General features: G+C 44.9%; 1 protein-coding gene across 3 annotated transcripts in view; it reads right to left on the bottom strand.

Annotated features, from left to right (window-relative positions):
* Window positions 1-22,477, bottom strand: part of LOC115118172 (2-(3-amino-3-carboxypropyl)histidine synthase subunit 1-like) — a 144,792-nt gene that overhangs the window by 51,866 nt on the left and 70,449 nt on the right. For all 3 annotated transcript variants that reach the window (XM_065000362.1, XM_065000363.1, XM_065000364.1), the window contains exon 6: window positions 21,425-21,546. In XM_065000362.1, coding sequence (XP_064856434.1) covers window positions 21,425-21,546 — 122 coding nt within the window. The remainder of the gene's footprint in view (window positions 1-21,424; window positions 21,547-22,477) is intronic.

Below are 22,477 nucleotides of genomic sequence, written 5' to 3'. Positions count from 1 at the left end.
AAAGTGTCGTTTAAAGTTTGCCACGAGACACACCAAACATGTGGAAGAAGGTGCTCTGGTCAGATGAAACCAAAATTGAACTTTTTGGCAACAATGCAAAACGTTATGTTTGGCGTAAAAGCAACACAGCTCATCACCCTGAACACATCATCCCCACTGTCAAACATGGTGGTGGCAGCATCATGGTTTGGGCCTGCTTTTCTTCAGCAGGGACAGGGAAGATGGTTAAAATTGATGGGAAGATGGATGGAGCCAAATACAGGACCATTCTGGAAGAAAACCTGATGGAGTCTGCAAAAGACCTGAGACTGGGACGGAGATTTGTCTTCCAACAAGACAATGATCCAAAACATAAAGCAAAATCTACAATGGAATGGTTCAAAAATAAACATATCCAGGTGTTAGAATGGCCAAGTCAAAGTCCAGACCTGAATCCAATCGAGAATCTGTGGAAAGAACTGAAAACTGCTGTTCACAAATGCTCTCCATCCAACCTCACTGAGCTCGAGCTGTTTTGCAAGGAGGAATGGGAAAAAATTTCAGTCTCTTGATGTGCAAAACTGATAGAGACATACCCCAAGCGACTTACAGCTGTAATCGCAGCAAAAGGTGGCGCTACAAAGTATTAACTTAAGGGGGCTGAATAATTTTGCACGCCCAATTTTTCAGTTTTTGATTTGTTAAAAAAGTTTGAAATATCCAATAAATGTCGTTCCACTTCATGATTGTGTCCCACTTGTTGTTGATTCTTCACAAAAAAATACAGTTTTATATCTTCATGTTTGAAGCCTGAAATGTGGCAAAAGGTTGCAAAGTTCAAGGGGGCCGAATACTTTCGCAAGGCACTGTAAACAGCTGCAAATTATCTAGATATTAAAGTGACACAAACAAAAACAAACTATAGGCCTATACCAAATGCAGAATATGGCATACATTTTTTCACATGCAAATAGCACTTTTCGGTGGAGCTCAAAGCATGCCATTCATGAGAGCTGCATTTATTTTTCAAGTCGAAGCAATGAGCCCAATCAGTCCTCCATGACAACAAAATCATAAACAACAGAGAAAGCTAATATTTCTGGGTTATGCTCATGTAAAACAATTTGACTAATATATACTTCCAAGTCCTATTCTTGAAGACCAAGGGGTATTAAATGAATGTTAATGACTGGAATTCTGACAGACTTTGGTAATTAATATAAAGACATAGCCTAAGTGTATTATTATCTGTAGTAAAAAAGCAATGGGTTAGAAGAAGCCTACATAACCACCTGTAAAGTCAAATGCAACATCCATGTATGGCCAGCTACAGTTGAAAGTTTACATACACCTTAGCCAAATACATTTAAACTCAGTTTTTCACAATTCCTGACATCTAATCCTAGTAAAAAAATGCCCTATCTTAGGTCAGTTAGGATCACCAATTTATTTTAAGAATGTGAAATGTCAGAATAATAGTAGAGAGAATGATTTATTTCAGCTTTTATTTATTTCATCACATTCCCGGTGGGTCAGAAGTTTACATACACTCAATTAGTATTCGGTAGCATTGCCTTTCAAATGTTTAACTTGGGTCAAACATTTTGGGAAGCCTTCCACAAGCTTCCCACAAAATGTTGGGTGAATTTTGGCATATTCCTCCTGACAGAGCTGGTGTAACTGAGTCAGGTTTGTAGGCCTCCTTGCTCGCACATGCTTTTTCAGTTCTGCCCACAAATGTCCTATGGGATTGAAGTCAGGGCTTTGTGATGGCCACTTCAATACCTTGACTTGGTTGTCCTTAAGCCATTTTGCCACAACTTTGGAAATATGCTTGGGGTCATTGTCCATTTGGAAGACCCATTTGCGACCAAGCTCAACTTCCTGACTGAAGTCTTGAGATGTTGCTTCAATATCCACATAATTTTCATCCCTCATGATGCCATCTATTTTGTGAAGTGCACCAATCCCTCCTGCAGCAAAGCACCCCCACAACATGATGCTGACACCCCCATGCTTCATGGGATGGTGTGGGATGGTGTTCTTCGGCTTGCAAGCCTCCCCCTTTTTCCTCCAAACATAACGATGGCCAAATAGTTATATTTGTCACGCCCTGGTCGAAGTATTTTGTGTTTTTCTTTATGTTTTGGTCAGGCCAGGGTGTGACATGGGTTTTTGTATGTGGTGTGTAGCTTAGTGGGATTGTAGCTTAGTAGGGTGTTCTGGGAGAGTCTATGGCTGTCTGAAGTGGTTCTCAATCAGAGGCAGGTGTTTACCGTTGTCTCTGATTGGGAACCATATTTAGGCAGCCATATTCTTTGGTTGTATTGTGGGTGATTGTCCTGTGTGTCTTGATGTCCTTGTTAGAGGTTTGTAGACACATGTATAGGCTGTTTTCGGTTTTCGTTTCGTTTATTGTTTTGTTGAGTTTGTGTGTTGATTCGTGTTAAGTTGTTTTATTAAACATGGATCGAAATCTACACGCTGCAGTTTGGTCCGACTCTCCTTCACCAGTAGAAAGCCGTTACAATATTTATGTTTCATCAGACCAGAGGACATTTCTCCAAATAGTACGATCTTTATCCCCATGTGCAGTTACAAACTGTAGTCTGGCTTTTTTATGGCGGTTTTGGAGCAGTGGCTTCTTCCTTGCTGAGCGGCCTTTCAGGTTACGTCGATATAGGACTTGTTTTACTGTGGATATAGATGTTGTTCTGGGATTGATTTGCACTTTTCGCACCAAAATACGTTCAAAAGGAAATAAAAATCTATTTTACAGATGACATTTGCATTGTAACATTGTCGTTATTCTACTAAATTTGAATAATTTGAGTGACAATTAAAAGAACATTCATCATGACAATCATGTGAGCATTATAATAGTATACACAAACTAAAAGTCGTGAAATGTGCTCATAGCTTGACAGCAATAATATATTTAGACTACTTCGCGATTGTCTGGACTTGCTACTAGTAGTAGCCACTAGCCAGCCAGCAGCCCTGGGCGGAGCATTGCACCCTGGGAAGGGAAATGCATTCTGGGACCCATGCTGTGTAAAATCCATTGTATTTCTATGGTGTTTAGACTAATGTAGAAGCTTCAGAAATTAGCTTTAAAATCTTTTCGTGTAATTTTGGAACTAAACTATTTAATACATTAAATTATTTAGCTGTAATGAATAATGAATCATAGGTAATGAATGTCATGTGACCTGATATTATGGCCATAGATGAGCAAATTACCCTGATATTGTATGTATCAAATGACATTGTAAAACAGTTTAGATGTAATTTTGGCTGCTCCGAGTCACCGATATGTTTCGCCAAAGGAAAATTGAGAGGTATTTTTCTGTTATTTAATATGGTGTTGTATTTTTGAAAGACATTGAATATAGAACAGAAGATATTCTTTGTGTTATTTTATTTGTTCGACCAGTTATCAACACATTGTTCAATGTTTAAAAATAATAAAGCCCAGCGGTTATTCAGTGACTTCAGTAATAAAAATAAAAACGTTTTGCAATGGTATCGTTTTGATATCGAGTATAATTTCGGTATCGAGTATCGTTACGGTATCGAGTGATACAAAACCTGGCATCGAAAGTCAAACATTTGGTACCGTGGCAACACTAACACATAGATGACAGAGAGTCAGGGACTGAGGATGGGGAAGGTAGCTTTAACAATGTCTGGGGAAGTGTTGGGTAGGAAGGTAATATATAACAGAAACTGTGTAATGCAGTTCTGACAAACTGACTGTGTAACATAGGTCTGACAGACTGACTGTGTAACATAGATCTGACAGACTGACTGTGTAACATAGGTCTGACAGACTGACTGTGTAACATAGGTCTGACAGACTGACTGTGTGACATAGGTCTGACAGACTGACTGTGTAATATAGGTCTGACAGACTGTGACTGCGTAATATAGGTCTGACAGACTGTGACTGCGTAATACAGGTCTGACAGACTGACTGTGTAACATAGGTCTGACAGACTGACTGTGTAACATAGGTCTGACAGACTGACTGTGTAACATAGGTCTGACAGACTGACTGTGTAATATAGGTCTGACAGACTGTGACTGCGTAATATAGGTCTGACAGACTGACTGTAACATAGGTCTGACAGACTGACTGTGTTTTCATAGGTCTAACAGACTGACTGTGTGACATAGGTCTGACAGACTGACTGCGTAATATAGGTCTGACAGACTGGGACTGTCATCAGACCACATGACCATCTCCGATTCCTCCTCTGGATCATCCAGATGGTCATTGGCAAACTTCGGGCCTGGACATACGCTGGCTTGAGCAGGGGGACCTTGCGTGCGCTGCAGGATTTTAATCCATGATGGCGTAGTGTGTTACTAATGGTTTTCTTTGAGACTGTGGTCCCAGCTCTCTTCGGGTCATTGACCAGGTCCTGCCTGGGCTGATCCCTCAACTTCCTCATGATCATTGATGCCCCACGAGGTGAGATCTTGCATGGAGCCCCAGACCGAGGAGGGTGATTGACCGTCATCTTGAACTTCTTCCATAATTGCGCAAACAGTTGTTGCCTTCTCACCAAGCTGCTTGCCTATTGTCCTGTAGCCCATCCCAGCCTTGTGCAGGTCTACAATTTTAGCCCTGATGTCCTTACACAGCTCTCTGGTCTTGGCCATTGTGTAGAGGTTGGAGTCTGTTTAATTGAGTGCGTGGACAGGTGTCTTTTATACAGGTAAAGAGTTCAAACAGGTGCAGTAAATACAGGTAATGAGTGGAGAACGGGAGGGCTCACAGGTTTGTGAGAGCCGGAATTCTTACTGGTTGGTAGGTGATCAAATACTTAAGTCATGCAATAAAATGCAAATTAATTACTTAAAAATTATACAATGTGATTTTCTGGATTTTTGTTTTAGATTCCGTCTCTCACAGTTGAAGTGTACCTATGATAAAAAATTACAGACCTCTACATGCTTTGTAAGTAGGAAAACCTGCAAAATCGTCAGTGTATCAAATACTTGTTCTCCCCACTAGGTCTGACAGACTGACTGTGTAATATAGGTCTGACAGACTGACTGCGTAAGGTAGATCTGACAGACTGTGAAAGGTAGGTCTGAGACTGTGACTGTGTAAGGTAGGTCTGACAGACTGTGACTGTGTAAGGTAGGTCTGACAGACTGTGACTGTGTAAGGTAGGTCTGAGACTGTGACTGTGTAATACAGGTCTGACAGACTGTGACTGTGTAAGGTAGGTATGACAGACTGTGACTGTGTAAGGTAGGTCTGACAGACTGACTGTGTAATACAGGTCTGACAGACTGTGACTGTGTAATACAGGTCTGACAGACTGTGACTGTGTAAAGTAGGTCTGACAGACTGTGACTGTGTAAGGTAGGTCTGACAGACTGACTGTGTAATACAGGTCAGACTGACTGTGTAATACAGGTCTGACAGACTGACTGTGTAATACAGGTCTGACAGACTGTGACTGTGTAATACAGGTCTGACAGACTGTGACTGTGTAAGGTAGGTCTGACAGACTGACTGTGTAATACAGGTCTGACAGACTGTGACTGCGTAAGGTAGGTCTGACAGACTGTGACTGTGTAAGGTAGGTCTGACAGACTGTGACTGTGTAATACAGGTCTGACAGACTGACTGTGTAATACAGGTCTGACAGACTGACTGTGTAATACAGGTCTGACAGACTGACTGTGTAATACAGGTCTGACAGACTGTGTAATACAGGTCTGACAGACTGACTGTGTAATACAGGTCTGACAGACTGACTGTGTAATACAGGTCTGACAGACTGTGACTGTGTAATACAGGTCTGACAGACTGTGACTGTGTAAGGTAGGTCTGACAGACTGACTGTGTAATACAGGTCTGACAGACTGTGACTGTGTAATACAGGTCTGACAGACTGTGCCTGCGTAAGGTAGGTCTGACAAACTGTGACTGCGTACGGTAGGTCTGACAGACTGTGACTGCGTAAGGTAGGTCTGACAGACTGTGACTGTGTAAGGTAGGTCTGACAGACTGTGACTGTGTAATACAGGTCTGACAGACTGACTGTGTAATACAGGTCTGACAGACTGACTGTGTAATACAGGTCTGACAGACTGACTGTGTAATACAGGTCTGACAGACTGACTGTGTAATACAGGTCTGACAGACTGTGACTGTGTAATACAGGTCTGACAGACTGACTGTGTAAGGTAGGTCTGACAGACTGTGACTGTGTAAGGTAGGTCTGACAGACTGTGACTGTGAAATACAGGTCTGACAGACTGTGACTGTGTAAGGTTGGTCTGACAGACTGTGACTGTGTAAGGTAGGTCTGACAGACTGTGACTGTGTAAGGTAGGTCTGACAGACTGTGACTGTGTAAGGTAGGTCTGACAGACTGTGACTGTGAAATACAGGTCTGACAGACTGTGACTGTGTAAGGTTGGTCTGACAGACTGTGACTGTGTAAGGTAGGTATGACAGACTGTGACTGTGTAATACAGGTCTGACAGACTGACTGTGTAATACAGGTCTGACAGACTGTGACTGTGTAAGGTAGGTCTGACAGACTGACTGTGTAATACAGGTCTGACAGACTGTGACTGTGTAATACAGGTCTGACAGACTGTGACTGTGTAAGGTAGGTCTGACAGACTGTGACTGTGTAAGGTAGGTCTGACAGACTGACTGTGTAATACAGGTCAGACTGACTGTGTAATACAGGTCTGACAGACTGACTGTGTAATACAGGTCTGACAGACTGTGACTGTGTAATACAGGTCTGACAGACTGTGACTGTGTAATACAGTTCTGACAGACTGACTGTGTAATACAGTTCTGACAGACTGTGACTGTGTAACACAGTTCTGACAGACTGTGACTGTGTAAGGTAGGTCTGACAGACTGTGACTGTGTAAGGTAGGTCTGACAGACTGTGACTGTGTAAGGTAGGCCTGACAGACTGACTGTGAAATACAGGTCTGACAGACTGTGACTGTGTAAGGTAGGTCTGACAGACTGACTGTGTAATACAGGTCTGACAGACTGTGACTGTGTAATACAGGTCTGACAGACTGTGACTGTGTAATACAGTTCTGACAGACTGTGACTGTGTAATACAGGTCTGACAGACTGTGACTGTGTAAGGTAGGTCTGACAGACTGACTGTGTAAGGTAGGTCTGACAGACTGTGACTGTGTAATACAGGTCTGACAGACTGTGACTGTGTAATACAGGTCTGACAGACTGTGACTGTGTAAGGTAGGTCTGACAGACTGTGACTGTGTAATACAGGTCTGACAGACTGACTGTGTAATACAGGTCTGACAGACTGTGACTGTGTAAGGTAGGTCTGACAGACTGACTGTGTAATACAGATCTGACAGACTGTGACTGTGTAATACAGGTCTGACAGACTGTGACTGTGTAAGGTAGGTCTGACAGACTGTGACTGTGTAAGGTAGGTCTGACAGACTGTGACTGTGTAAGGTAGGTCTGACAGACTGACTGTGTAATACAGGTCTGACAGACTGTGACTGTGTAATACAGTTCTGACAGACTGTGACTGTGTAATACAGTTCTGACAGACTGACTGTGTAATACAGGTCTGACAGACTGTGACTGTGTAAGGTAGGTCTGACAGACTGTGACTGTGTAAGGTAGGTCTGACAGACTGTGACTGTGTAAGGTAGGTCTGACAGACTGTGACTGTGTAAGGTAGGTCTGACAGACTGTGACTGTGTAAGGTAGGTCTGACAGACTGTGACTGTGTAAGGTAGGTCTGACAGACTGACTGTGTAATACAGGTTCTGACAGACTGTGACTGTGTAAGGTAGGTCTGACAGACTGTGACTGTGTAAGGTAGGTCTGACAGACTGTGACTGTGTAAGGTAGGTCTGACAGACTGTGACTGTGTAAGGTAGGCCTGACAGACTGTAACTGTATAAGGTAGGTCTGACAGACTGTGACTGTGAAATACAGGTCTGACAGACTGTGACTGTGTAAGGTAGGTCTGACAGACTGACTGTGTAATACAGGTCTGACAGACTGTGACTGTGTAATACAGGTCTGACAGACTGTGACTGTGTAAGGTAGGTCTGACAGACTGTGACTGTGTAAGGTAGGTCTGACAGACTGACTGTGTAATACAGGTCAGACTGACTGTGTAATACAGGTCTGACAGACTGTGACTGTGTAACACAGTTCTGACAGACTGTGACTGTGTAAGGTAGGTCTGACAGACTGTGACTGTGTAAGGTAGGTCTGACAGACTGTGACTGTGTAAGGTAGGTCTGACAGACTGTGACTGTGTAAGGTAGGTCTGACAGACTGTGACTGTGTAAGGTAGGCCTGACAGACTGACTGTGTAATACAGGTCTGACAGACTGTGACTGTGTAAGGTAGGTCTGACAGACTGTGACTGTGTAATACAGGTCTGACAGACTGTGACTGTGTAAGGTAGGTCTGACAGACTGTGACTGTGTAAGGTAGGTCTGACAGACTGTGACTGTGTAAGGTAGGTCTGACAGACTGTGACTGTGTAAGGTAGGTCTGACAGACTGACTGTGTAATACAGTTCTGACAGACTGAGTTACAGGTCTGACAGACTGTGACTGTGTAAGGTAGGTCTGACAGACTGTGACTGTGTAAGGTAGGTCTGACAGACTGTGACTGTGTAAGGTAGGTCTGACAGACTGTAACTGTATAAGGTAGGTCTGACAGACTGTGACTGTGTAAGGTAGGTCTGACAGACTGTGACTGTGTAAGGTAGGTCTGACAGACTGTGACTGTGTAAGGTAGGTCTGACAGACTGTGACTGTGTAAGGTAGGTCTGACAGACTGTGACTGTGTAAGGTAGGTCTGACAGACTGTGACTGTGTAAGGTAGGTCTGACAGACTGACTGTGTAATACAGTTCTGACAGACTGTGACTGTGTAAGGTAGGTCTGACAGACTGTGACTGTGTAAGGTAGGTCTGACAGACTGTGACTGTGTAAGGTAGGTCTGACAGACTGTGACTGTGTAAGGTAGGCCTGACAGACTGTAACTGTATAAGGTAGGTCTGACAGACTGTGACTGTGTAAGGTAGGTCTGACAGACTGTGACTGTGTAATACAGTTCTGACAGACTGACTGTGTAATACAGGTCTGACAGACTGTGACTGTGTAATACAGGTCTGACAGACTGTGACTGTGAAATACAGGTCTGACAGACTGTGACTGTGAAATACAGGTCTGACAGACTGTGACTGTGTAATACAGGTCTGACAGACTGTGACTGTGTAAGGTAGGTCTGACAGACTGTGACTGTGTAAGGTAGGTCTGACAGACTGACTGTGTAATACAGGTCTGACAGACTGTGACTGTGTAATACAGTTCTGACAGACTGTGACTGTGTAAGGTAGGTCTGACAGACTGACTGTGTAATACAGTTCTGACAGACTGTGACTGTCTAATACAGGTCTGACAGACTGTGACTGTGTAAGGTAGGTCTGACAGACTGACTGTGTAAGGTAGGTCTGACAGACTGTGACTGTGTAAGGTAGGTCTGACAGACTGTGACTGTGTAAGGTAGGTCTGACAGACTGACTGTGTAATACAGGTCTGACAGACTGTGACTGTGTAATACAGTTCTGACAGACTGTGACTGTGTAAGGTAGGTCTGACAGACTGTGACTGTGTAATGCAGGTCTGACAGACTGTGACTGTGAAATACAGGTCTGACAGACTGACTGTGTAATACAGGTCTGACAGACTGTGACTGTGTAAGGTAGGTCTGACAGACTGTGACTGTGTAAGGTAGGTCTGACAGACTGACTGTGTAATAGAGGTCTGACAGACTGTGACTGTGTAATACAGTTCTGACAGACTGTGACTGTGTAAGGTAGGTCTGACAGACTGACTGTGTAATACAGTTCTGACAGACTGTGACTGTGTAATACAGGTCTGACAGACTGTGACTGTGTAATACAGGTCTGACAGACTGTGACTGTGTAATACAGGTCGGACAGACTGTGCCTGCGTAAGGTAGGTCTGACAAACTGTGACTGCGTACGGTAGGTCTGACAGACTGTGACTGTGTAAGGTAGGTCTGACAGACTGACTGTGTAATACAGGTCTGACAGACTGTGACTGTGTAATACAGGTCTGACAGACTGTGACTGTGTAATACAGGTCTGACAGACTGTGACTGTGTAATACAGGTCTGACAGACTGTGACTGTGTAATACAGTTCTGACAGACTGTGACTGTGTAAGGTAGGTCTGACAGACTGTGACTGTGTAAGGTAGGTCTGACAGACTGACTGTGTAATACAGGTCTGACAGACTGTGACTGTGTAAGGTAGGTCTGACAGACTGACTGTGTAATACAGGTCTGACAGACTGTGACTGTGTAAGGTAGGTCTGACAGACTGTGACTGTGTAAGGTAGGTCTGACAGACTGACTGTGTAATACAGGTCTGACAGACTGTGACTGTGTAATACAGTTCTGACAGACTGTGACTGTGTAATACAGTTCTGACAGACTGACTGTGTAATACAGGTCTGACAGACTGTGACTGTGTAATACAGGTCTGACAGACTGTGACTGTGTAAGGTAGGTCTGACAGACTGTGACTGTGTAAGGTAGGTCTGACAGACTGTGACTGTGTAAGGTAGGTCTGACAGACTGTGACTGTGTAAGGTAGGTCTGACAGACTGTGACTGTGTAAGGTAGGTCTGACAGACTGTGACTGTGCCTGACAGATACAGGTCTGACAGACTGTGACTGTGTAAGGTAGGTCTGACAGACTGTGACTGTGTAATACAGGTCTGACAGACTGTGACTGTGTAATACAGGTCTGACAGACTGTGACTGTGTAAGGTAGGTCTGACAGACTGTGACTGTGTCTAAGGTACAGGTCTGACAGACTGTGACTGTGTAAGGTAGGTCTGACAGACTGTGACTGTGTAAGGTAGGTCTGACAGACTGACTGTGTAATACAGTTCTGACAGACTGTGACTGTGTAAGGTAGGTCTGACAGACTGTGACTGTGTAAGGTAGGTCTGACAGACTGTGACTGTGTAAGGTAGGTCTGACAGACTGTAACTGTATAAGGTAGGTCTGACAGACTGTGACTGTGTAATACAGGTCTGACAGACTGTGACTGTGTAAGGTAGGTCTGACAGACTGTGACTGTGTAAGGTAGGTCTGACAGACTGTGACTGTGTAAGGTAGGTCTGACAGACTGTGACTGTGTAAGGTAGGTCTGACAGACTGTGACTGTGTAAGGTAGGTCTGACAGACTGACTGTGTAATACAGTTCTGACAGACTGTGACTGTGTAAGGTAGGTCTGACAGACTGTGACTGTGTAAGGTAGGTCTGACAGACTGTGACTGTGTAAGGTAGGTCTGACAGACTGTGACTGTGTAAGGTAGGTCTGACAGACTGTAACTGTATAAGGTAGGTCTGACAGACTGTGACTGTGTAAGGTAGGTCTGACAGACTGTGACTGTGTAATACAGTTCTGACAGACTGACTGTGTAATACAGGTCTGACAGACTGTGACTGTGTAATACAGGTCTGACAGACTGTGACTGTGAAATACAGGTCTGACAGACTGTGACTGTGAAATACAGGTCTGACAGACTGTGACTGTGTAATACAGGTCTGACAGACTGTGACTGTGTAAGGTAGGTCTGACAGACTGTGACTGTGTAAGGTAGGTCTGACAGACTGACTGTGTAATACAGGTCTGACAGACTGTGACTGTGTAATACAGTTCTGACAGACTGTGACTGTGTAAGGTAGGTCTGACAGACTGACTGTGTAATACAGTTCTGACAGACTGTGACTGTCTAATACAGGTCTGACAGACTGTGACTGTGTAAGGTAGGTCTGACAGACTGACTGTCTAAGGTAGGTCTGACAGACTGTGACTGTAGGTCTGACAGGTCTGACAGACTGTGACAGACTGTAAGGTAGGTCTGACAGACTGACTATGTAATACAGGTCTGACAGACTGTGACTGTGTAATACAGGTCTGACAGACTGTGACTGTGTAAGGTAGGTCTGACAGACTGTGACTGTGTAATGCAGGTCTGACAGACTGTGACTGTGAAATACAGGTCTGACAGACTGTGACTGTGTAATACAGGTCTGACAGACTGTGACTGTGTAAGGTAGGTCTGACAGACTGTGACTGTGTAAGGTAGGTCTGACAGACTGTGACTGTGTAATACAGGTCTGACAGACTGTGACTGTGTAATACAGGTCTGACAGACTGTGACTGTGTAAGGTAGGTCTGACAGTTCTGACAGACTGTGACTGTGTAATACAGGTCTGACAGACTGTGACTGTGTAATACAGGTCTGACAGACTGTGACTGTGTAATACAGGTCTGACAGACTGTGACTGTGTAAGGTAGGTCTGACAAACTGTGACTGTGTAACGGTAGGTCTGACAGACTGTGACTGTGTAAGGTAGGTCTGACAGACTGACTGTGTAATACAGGTCTGACAGACTGTGACTGTGTAATACAGGTCTGACAGACTGTGACTGTGTAATACAGGTCTGACAGACTGTGACTGTGTAATACAGGTCTGACAGACTGTGACTGTGTAATACAGTTCTGACAGACTGTGACTGTGTAAGGTAGGTCTGACAGACTGACTGTGTAAGGTAGGTCTGACAGACTGTGACTGTGTAATACAGGTCTGACAGACTGTGACTGTGTAAGGTAGGTCTGACAGACTGACTGTGTAATACAGGTCTGACAGACTGTGACTGTGTAAGGTAGGTCTGACAGACTGTGACTGTGTAAGGTAGGTCTGACAGACTGACTGTGTAATACAGGTCTGACAGACTGTGACTGTGTAATACAGTTCTGACAGACTGTGACTGTGTAATACAGTTCTGACAGACTGACTGTGTAATACAGGTCTGACAGACTGTGACTGTGTAAGGTAGGTCTGACAGACTGTGACTGTGTAAGGTAGGTCTGACAGACTGTGACTGTGTAAGGTAGGTCTGACAGACTGTGACTGTGTAAGGTAGGTCTGACAGACTGACAGTACTAGGTCTGACAGACTGTGACTGTGTAATACAGGTCTGACAGACTGACTGTGTAAGGTAGGTCTGACAGACTGTGACTGTGTAAGGTAGGTCTGACAGACTGTGACTGTGTACAGACTGTAGGTCTGACAGACTGTGACTGTGTAAGGTAGGTCTGACAGACTGTGACTGTATAAGGTACAGGTCTGACAGACTGTGACTGTGAAATACAGGTCTGACAGACTGTGACTGTGTAAGGTAGGTCTGACAGACTGTGACTGTGTAATACAGGTCTGACAGACTGTGACTGTGTAATACAGGTCTGACAGACTGTGACTGTGTAAGGTAGGTCTGACAGACTGTGACTGTGTAAGGTAGGTCTGACAGACTGTGACTGTGTAATACAGGTCTGACAGACTGTGACTGTGTAATACAGGTCTGACAGACTGTGACTGTGTAATACAGGTCTGACAGACTGTGACTGTGTAAGGTAGGTCTGACAGACTGTGACTGTGTAAGGTAGGTCTGACAGGTCTGACTGTGACTGTGTAAGGTAGGTCTGACAGACTGTGACTGTGACTGTAAGGTAGGTCTGACAGACTGTGACTGTGTAATACAGGTCTGACAGACTGACTGTGACTGTGTAATACAGGTCTGACAGACTGTGACTGTGTAAGGTAGGTCTGACAGACTGTGACTGTGTAATACAGGTCTGACAGACTGTGACTGTGTAAGGTAGGTCTGACAGACTGTGACTGTGTAATGTAGGTCTGACAGACTGTGACTGTGTAATACAGGTCTGACAGACTGTGACTGTGTAAGGTAGGTCTGACAGACTGTGACTGTGTAAGGTAGGTCTGACAGACTGTGACTGTGTAAGGTAGGTCTGACAGACTGTGACTGTGTAAGGTAGGTCTGACAGACTGTGACTGTGTAATACAGGTCTGACAGACTGTGACTGTGTAATACAGGTCTGACAGACTGTGACTGTACAGGTCTGACAGACTGTGACAGGTCTGACAGACTGTGACTGTGAAATACAGGTCTGACAGACTGTGACTGTGTAATACAGGTCTGACAGACTGTGACTGTGTAAGGTAGGTCTGACAGACTGTGACTGTGTAAGGTAGGTCTGACAGACTGACTGTGTAATACAGGTCTGACAGACTGTGACTGTGTAATACAGGTCTGACAGACTGTGACTGTGTAAGGTAGGTCTGACAGACTGACTGTGTAATACAGTTCTGACAGACTGTGACTGTCTAATACAGGTCTGACAGACTGTGACTGTGTAAGGTAGGTCTGACAGACTGACTGTGTAAGGTAGGTCTGACAGACTGTGACTGTGTAAGGTAGGTCTGACAGACTGTGACTGTGTAAGGTAGGTCTGACAGACTGACTGTGTAATACAGGTCTGACAGACTGTGACTGTGTAATACAGTTCTGACAGACTGTGACTGTGTAAGGTAGGTCTGACAGACTGTGACTGTGTAATGCAGGTCTGACAGACTGTGACTGTGTAATACAGTTCTGACAGACTGTGACTGTGTAAGGTAGGTCTGACAGGTCTGACAATACAGTTCTGACAGACTGTGACTGTGTAATACAGGTCTGACAGACTGTGACTGTGTAATAGGTAGGTCTGACAGACTGTGACTGTGTAATACAGGTCTGACAGACTGTGACTGTGTAAGGTAGGTCTGACAAACTGTGACTGTGTAAGGTAGGTCTGACAGACTGTGACTGTGTAAGGTAGGTCTGACAGACTGACTGTGTAATACAGGTCTGACAGACTGTGACTGTGTAATACAGGTAATACAGACAGACTGTGACTGTAATACAGGTCTGACAGACTGTGACTGTGTAACTGTGGTAGGTCTGACAGACTGTGACTGTGTAATACAGGTCTGACAGACTGACTGTGTAAGGTAGGTCTGACAGACTGTGACTGTGTAATACAGGTCTGACAGACTGTGACTGTGTAAGGTAGGTCTGACAGACTGACTGTGTAATACAGGTCTGACAGACTGTGACTGTGTAATACAGGTCTGACAGACTGTGACTGTGTAAGGTAGGTCTGACAGACTGTGACTGTGTAAGGTAGGTCTGACAGACTGTGACTGTGTAAGGTAGGTCTGACAGACTGTGACTGTGTAAGGTAGGTCTGACAGACTGTGACTGTGTAAGGTAGGCCTGACAGACTGTGACTGTGTAAGGTAGGCCTGACAGACTGACTGTGAAATACAGGTCTGACAGACTGTGACTGTCTGACAGACTGTGACTGGTAGGTCTGACAGACTGTGACTGTGTAAGGTTGGTCTGACAGACTGTGACTGTGTAATACAGGTCTGACAGACTGTGACTGTGTAATACAGGTCTGACAGACTGTGACTGTGTAATACAGGTCTGACAGACTGTGACTAGTAATACAGGTCTGACAGACTGACTGTGTAAGGTAGGTCTGACAGACTGTGACTGTGTAATACAGGTCTGACAGACTGACTGTGTAATACAGGTCTGACAGACTGACTGTGTAATACAGGTCTGACAGACTGACTGTGTAAGGTAGGTCTGACAGACTGTGACTGTGTAAGGTAGGTCTGACAGACTGACTGTGTAAGGTAGGTCTGACAGACTGTGACTGTGTAATACAGGTCTGACAGACTGTGACTAGTAATACAGGTCTGACAGACTGACTGTGTAAGGTAGGTCTGACAGACTGTGACTGTGTAATACAGGTCTGACAGACTGACTGTGTAAGGTAGGTCTGACAGACTGTGACTGTGTAATACAGGTCTGACAGACTGTGACTGTGTAATACAGGTCTGACAGACTGTGACTGTGTAATACAGGTCTGACAGACTGTGACTGTGTAATACAGGTCTGACAGACTGTGACTGTGTAAGGTAGGTCTGACAGACTGACTGTGTAAGGTAGGTCTGACAGACTGTGACTGTGTAATACAGGTCTGCCAGACTGTGACTGTGTAATACAGGTCTGACAGACTGTGACTGTGTAATACAGGTCTGACAGACTGTGACTGTGAAAACAGGTCTGACAGACTGTGACTGTGTAAGGTAGGTCTGACAGACTGTGACTGTGAAATACAGGTCTGACAGACTGTGACTGTGTAATACAGGTCTGACAGACTGTGACTGTGAAATACAGGTCTGACAGACTGTGACTGTGAAATACAGGTCTGACAGACTGTGACTGTGTAATACAGGTCTGACAGACTGTGACTGTGTAATACAGGTCTGACAGACTGTGACTGTGTAAGGTAGGTCTGACAGACTGTGACTGTGAAGGTAGGTCTGACAGACTGTGACTGTGTAATACAGGTCTGACAGACTGTGACTGTGTAATACAGGTCTGACAGACTGACTGTGTAATAAGGCTGACAGAGGTCTGACAGACTGTGACTGTGTAATACAGGTCTGACAGACTGTGACTGTGTAAGGTCTGACAGAGGTCTGACAGACTGTGACTGTGTAATACAGGTCTGACAGACTGTGACTGTGTAATACAGGTCTGACAGACTGACTGTGTAATACAGGTCTGACAGACTGTGACTGTGTGAAGGTAGGTCTGACAGACTGTGACTGTGAAATACAGGTCTGACAGACTGTGACTGTGTAATACAGGTCTGACAGACTGTGACTGTGAAGGTCTGACAGACTGTGACAGGTCTGACAGACTGTGACTGTGTAATACAGGTCTGACAGACTGTGACTGTAATACAGGTCTGACAGACTGTGACTGTGTAATACAGGTCTGACAGACTGACTGTGTAATACAGTGACTGTGTAAGGTAGGTCTGACAGACTGTGACTGTGTAAGGTAGGTCTGACAGACTGACTGTGTAAGGTAGGTCTGACAGACTGTGAAATACAGGTCTGACAGACTGTGACTAGTAATACAGGTCTGACAGACTGACTGTGTAAGGTAGGTCTGACAGACTGTGACTGTGTAATACAGGTCTGACAGACTGACTGTGTAAGGTAGGTCTGACAGACTGTGACTGTGTAATACAGGTCTGACAGACTGTGACTGTGTAAGGTAGGTCTGACAGACTGACTGTGTAATACAGGTCTGACAGACTGTGACTGTGTAATAAAGGTCTGACAGACTGTGACTGTGTAAGGTAGGTCTGACAGACTGTGACTGTGTAAGGTAGGTCTGACAGACTGTGACTGTGTAAGGTAGGTCTGACAGACTGTGACTGTGTAAGGTAGGTCTGACAAACTGTGACTGTGTAAGGTAGGTCTGACAGACTGTGACTGTGTAATACAGTTCTGACAGACTGTGACTGTGTAAGGTAGGTCTGACAGACTGTGACTGTGTAAGGTAGGCCTGACAGACTGACTGTGAAATACAGGTCTGACAGACTGTGACTGTGTAATACAGGTCTGACAGACTGTGACTGTGTAAGGTAGGTCTGACAGACTGTGACTGTGTAATACAGGTCTGACAGACTGTGACTGTGTAATACAGGTCTGACAGACTGTGACTAGTAATACAGGTCTGACAGACTGACTGTGTAAGGTAGGTCTGACAGACTGTGACTGTGTAATACAGGTCTGACAGACTGACTGTGTAATACAGGTCTGACAGACTGACTGTGTAATACAGGTCTGACAGACTGTGACTGTGTAAGGTAGGTCTGACAGACTGACTGTGTAAGGTAGGTCTGACAGACTGTGACTGTGTAATACAGGTCTGACAGACTGTGACTAGTAATACAGGTCTGACAGACTGACTGTGTAAGGTAGGTCTGACAGACTGTGACTGTGTAATACAGGTCTGACAGACTGACTGTGTAAGGTAGGTCTGACAGACTGTGACTGTGTAATACAGGTCTGACAGACTGTGACTGTGTAATACAGGTCTGACAGACTGTGACTGTGTAATACAGGTCTGACAGACTGTGACTGTGTAGTACAGGTCTGACAGACTGTGACTGTGTAAGGTAGGTCTGACAGACTGACTGTGTAAGGTAGGTCTGACAGACTGTGACTGTGTAATACAGGTATGCCAGACTGTGACTGTGTAATACAGGTCTGACAGAATGTGACTGTGTAATACAGGTCTGACAGACTGACTGTGAAATACAGGTCTGACAGACTGTGACTGTGTAAGGTAGGTCTGACAGACTGTGACTGTGAAATACAGGTCTGACAGACTGTGACTGTGTAATACAGGTCTGACAGACTGTGACTGTGAAATACAGGTCTGACAGACTGTGACTGTGTAATATAGGTCTGACAGACTGTGACTGTGAAATACAGGTCTGACAGACTGTGACTGTGAAATACAGGTCTGACAGACTGTGACTGTGTAATACAGGTCTGACAGACTGTGACTGTGTAATACAGGTCTGACAGACTGTGACTGTATAAGGTAGGTCTGACAGACTGTGACTGTAAGGTAGGTCTGACAGACTGTGACTGTGTAATACAGGTCTGACAGACTGTGACTAGTAATACAGGTCTGACAGACTGACTGTGTAAGGTAGGTCTGACAGACTGTGACTGTGTAATACAGGTCTGACAGACTGTGACTGTGTAAGGTAGGTCTGACAGACTGTGACTGTGTAATACAGGTCTGACAGACTGTGACTGTGTAATACAGTTCTGACAGACTGACTGTGTAATACAGGTCTGACAGACTGTGACTGTGTAAGGTAGGTCTGACAGACTGTGACTGTGAAATACAGGTCTGACAGACTGTGACTGTGTAATACAGGTCTGACAGACTGTGACTGTGAAATACAGGTCTGACAGACTGTGACTGTGTAATACAGGTCTGACAGACTGACTGTGTAATACAGGTCTGACAGACTGACTGTGTAAGGTAGGTCTGACAGACTGTGACTGTGTAAGGTAGGTCTGACAGACTGACTGTGTAAGGTAGGTCTGACAGACTGTGACTGTGTAATACAGGTCTGACAGACTGTGACTAGTAATACAGGTCTGACAGACTGACTGTGTACGGTAGGTCTGACAGACTGTGACTGTGTAATACAGGTCTGAAAGACTGACTGTGTAATACAGGTCTGACAGACTGTGACTGTGTAATACAGGTCTGACAGACTGTGACTGTGTAATACAGGTCTGACAGACTCTGACTGTGTAAGGTAGGTCTGACAGACTGTGACTGTATAAGGTAGGTCTGACAGACTGTGACTGTGTAAGGTAGGTCTGACAGACTGACTGTGTAATACAGGTCTGACAGACTGTGACTGTGTAATACAGTTCTGACAGACTGTGACTGTGTAAGGTAGGTCTGACAGACTGTGACTGTGTAAGGTAGGTCTGACAGACTGACTGTGTAATATAGGTCTGACAGACTGTGACTGTGTAATACAGGTCTGACAGACTGTGACTGTGTAAGGTAGGTCTGACAGACTGTGACTGTGTAAGGTAGGTCTGACAGACTGTGACTGTGTAAGGTAGGTCTGACAGACTGTGACTGTGTAAGGTAGGTCTGACAGACTGTGACTGTGTAAGGTAGGTCTGACAGACTGTGACTGTGTAAGGTAGGCCTGACAGACTGACTGTGAAATACAGGTCTGACAGACTGTGACTGTGTAAGGTAGGTCTGACAGACTGTGACTGTGAAATACAGGTCTGACAGACTGTGACTGTGTAATACAGGTCTGACAGACTGTGACTGTGTAAGGTAGGTCTGACAGACCGTGACTGTGTAAGGTAGGTCTGACAGACTGTGACTGTGTAATACAGGTCTGACAGACTGTGACTGTGTAATACAGTTCTGACAGACTGTGACTGTGTAATACAGGTCTGACAGACTGTGACTGTGTAAGGTAGGTCTGACAGACTGTGACTGTGAAATACAGGTCTGACAGACTGTGACTGTGTAATACAGGTCTGACAGACTCTGACTGTGAAATACAGGTCTGACAGACTGTGACTGTGTAAGGTAGGTCTGACAGACTCTGACTGTGAAATACAGGTCTGACAGACTGTGACTGTGTAATACAGGTCTGACAGACTCTGACTGTGAAATACAGGTCTGACAGACTGTGACTGTGTAATACAGGTCTGACAGACTCTGACTGTGAAATACAGGTCTGACAGACTGTGACTGTGTAAGGTAGGTCTGACAGACTGTGACTGTGTAAGGTAGGTCTGACAGACTGTGACTGTGTAATACAGGTCTGACAGACTGTGACTGTGTAATACAGTTCTGACAGACTGTGACTGTGTAATACAGGTCTGACAGACTGTGACTGTGTAAGGTAGGTCTGACAGACTGTGACTGTGTAAGGTAGGTCTGACAGACTGTGACTGTGTAATACAGGTCTGACAGACTGTGACTGTGTAAGGTAGGTCTGACAGACTGTGACTGTGTAATACAGGTCTGACAGACTGACTGTGTAATACAGGTCTGACAGACTGACTGTGTAATACAGGTCTGACAGACTGTGACTGTGTAAGGTAGGTCTGACAGACTGTGACTGTGTAAGGTAGGTCTGACAGACTGTGACTGTGTAAGGTAGGTCTGACAGACTGACTGTGTAATACAGGTCTGACAGACTGTGACTGTGTAATACAGGTCTGACAGACTGTGACTGTGTAATACAGGACTGACAGACTGTGACTGTGTAAGGTAGGTCTGACAGACTGTGACTGTGTAAGGTAGGTCTGACAGACTGTGACTGTGAGTTCTGACAGACTGTGAGGTAGGTCTGACAGACTGTGACTGTGTAATACAGTTCTGACAGACTGTGACTGTGTAAGGTAGGTCTGACAGACTGTGACTGTGTAAGGTAGGCCTGACAGACTGACTGTGTAATACAGGTCTGACAGACTGGGACTGTGTAATACAGGTCTGATAGACTGTGACTGTGTAAGGTAGGTCTGACAGACTGACTGTGTAATACAGGTCTGACAGACTGACTGTGTAAGGTAGGTCTGACAGACTGTGACTGTGTAATACAGGTCTGACAGACTGTGACTAGTAATACAGGTCTGACAGACTGTGACTGTGTAATACAGGTCTGACAGACTGTGACTGTGTAATACAGGTCTGACAGACTGTGACTAGTAATACAGGTCTGACAGACTGACTGTGTAAGGTAGGTCTGACAGACTGTGACTGTGTAATACAGGTCTGACAGACTGTGACTGTGTAATACAGGTCTGACAGACTGTGACTGTGTAATACAGGTCTGACAGACTGTGACTGTGTAAGGTAGGTCTGACAGACTGACTGCGTAATACAGGTCTGACAGACTGACTGCGTAATACAGGTCTGACAGACTGACTGCGTAATACAGGTCTGACAGACTGACTGCGTAATACAGGTCTGACAGACTGACTGCGTAATACAGGTCTGACAGAGGCTGAGAGTGGGATGGGTTTATAATAATAAAGTCTGAGTCACTCACATGATGGCGTTGAGGTTTCGGTCGAGGCGGGGGGAGGTGCATCCCAGGATCTCTCCAGGGGACAGGGGTCGACACTGGGGAACCACCACCTCATACTCTGGCCTCAGAGCTGCACTCACCGCCTGGGGGGGGGACAAACAACCAATGATAGATGTAAAATAACACCTACATCTTCTCTGTTCACACAAAGTGAGAGGCTGAGAGCGAGTGCCAACAATTTAGGCAAGAAAGAAGAAGCAGCATGCTCGGAGGCGGAGGAATAATTTGTGTTCTTTTAAGTTGGAGGTAAACAGGGAATATGGAGGCTGACCTGACGACCCCCCACTCCATCTTGTATGACCTACACAAACCTACACACACCGTGAGCAAGAGGCGCACACACTCACACACACCCAAACCGCCCCCAACACACAACAAAAACATGACACACACATCAGCACGTCAGCGTGTATAAATAACACTGGTTACATTAGCAGGGGCCTGAACTAGCGTTGGTCATGCACTGACAGAGGGAAGCAGCAGAGAGGAGACGGAGGCGGAAGCTAGCTAAACTGTGGATCTAGAACTGCTTATGTAAAGGCCTGAGATGAGCAGTAGAGTTCACTCACTCCTCCTTTTAAGTCCAAAATAACTGCAGTTGGGTGTTCAAACCCACACTTGAACTGAACTTTAAGAGACAGGCAGGAGTCTGGCTCACGCAGGTGCAGAGCTTCTCTATATACAGTTGAAGTCAGAAGTTTACATACACTTAGGTTGTTAACAAACTATAGTTTTGGCAAGTCGGTTAGGACATCTACTTTGTGGATGAAACAAGTCACTTTACCAACAATTGTTTACAGACAGATTATTTCACTTATAATTCACTGTATCACAATTCAAGTGGGTCAGAAGTTGACATACACTAAGTTGACTGTGCCTTTAAACAGCTTGGTTTTAGAAGCTTCTGATAGGCTAATTGACATCATTTGAGTCAATTGGAGGTGTACCTGTGGATGTATTTCAAGGCCTACCTTCAAACTCAGTGCCTCTTTGCTTGACATCATGTGAAAATCT

This window comes from Oncorhynchus nerka, linkage group LG14 (genome assembly GCF_034236695.1).
Source record: "Oncorhynchus nerka isolate Pitt River linkage group LG14, Oner_Uvic_2.0, whole genome shotgun sequence".
Taxonomy (NCBI): Eukaryota; Metazoa; Chordata; class Actinopteri; order Salmoniformes; family Salmonidae; genus Oncorhynchus; species Oncorhynchus nerka.
Note: the sequence above shows the minus strand (reverse complement) of the source record. Positions and strands in the feature narration are given on the sequence as shown.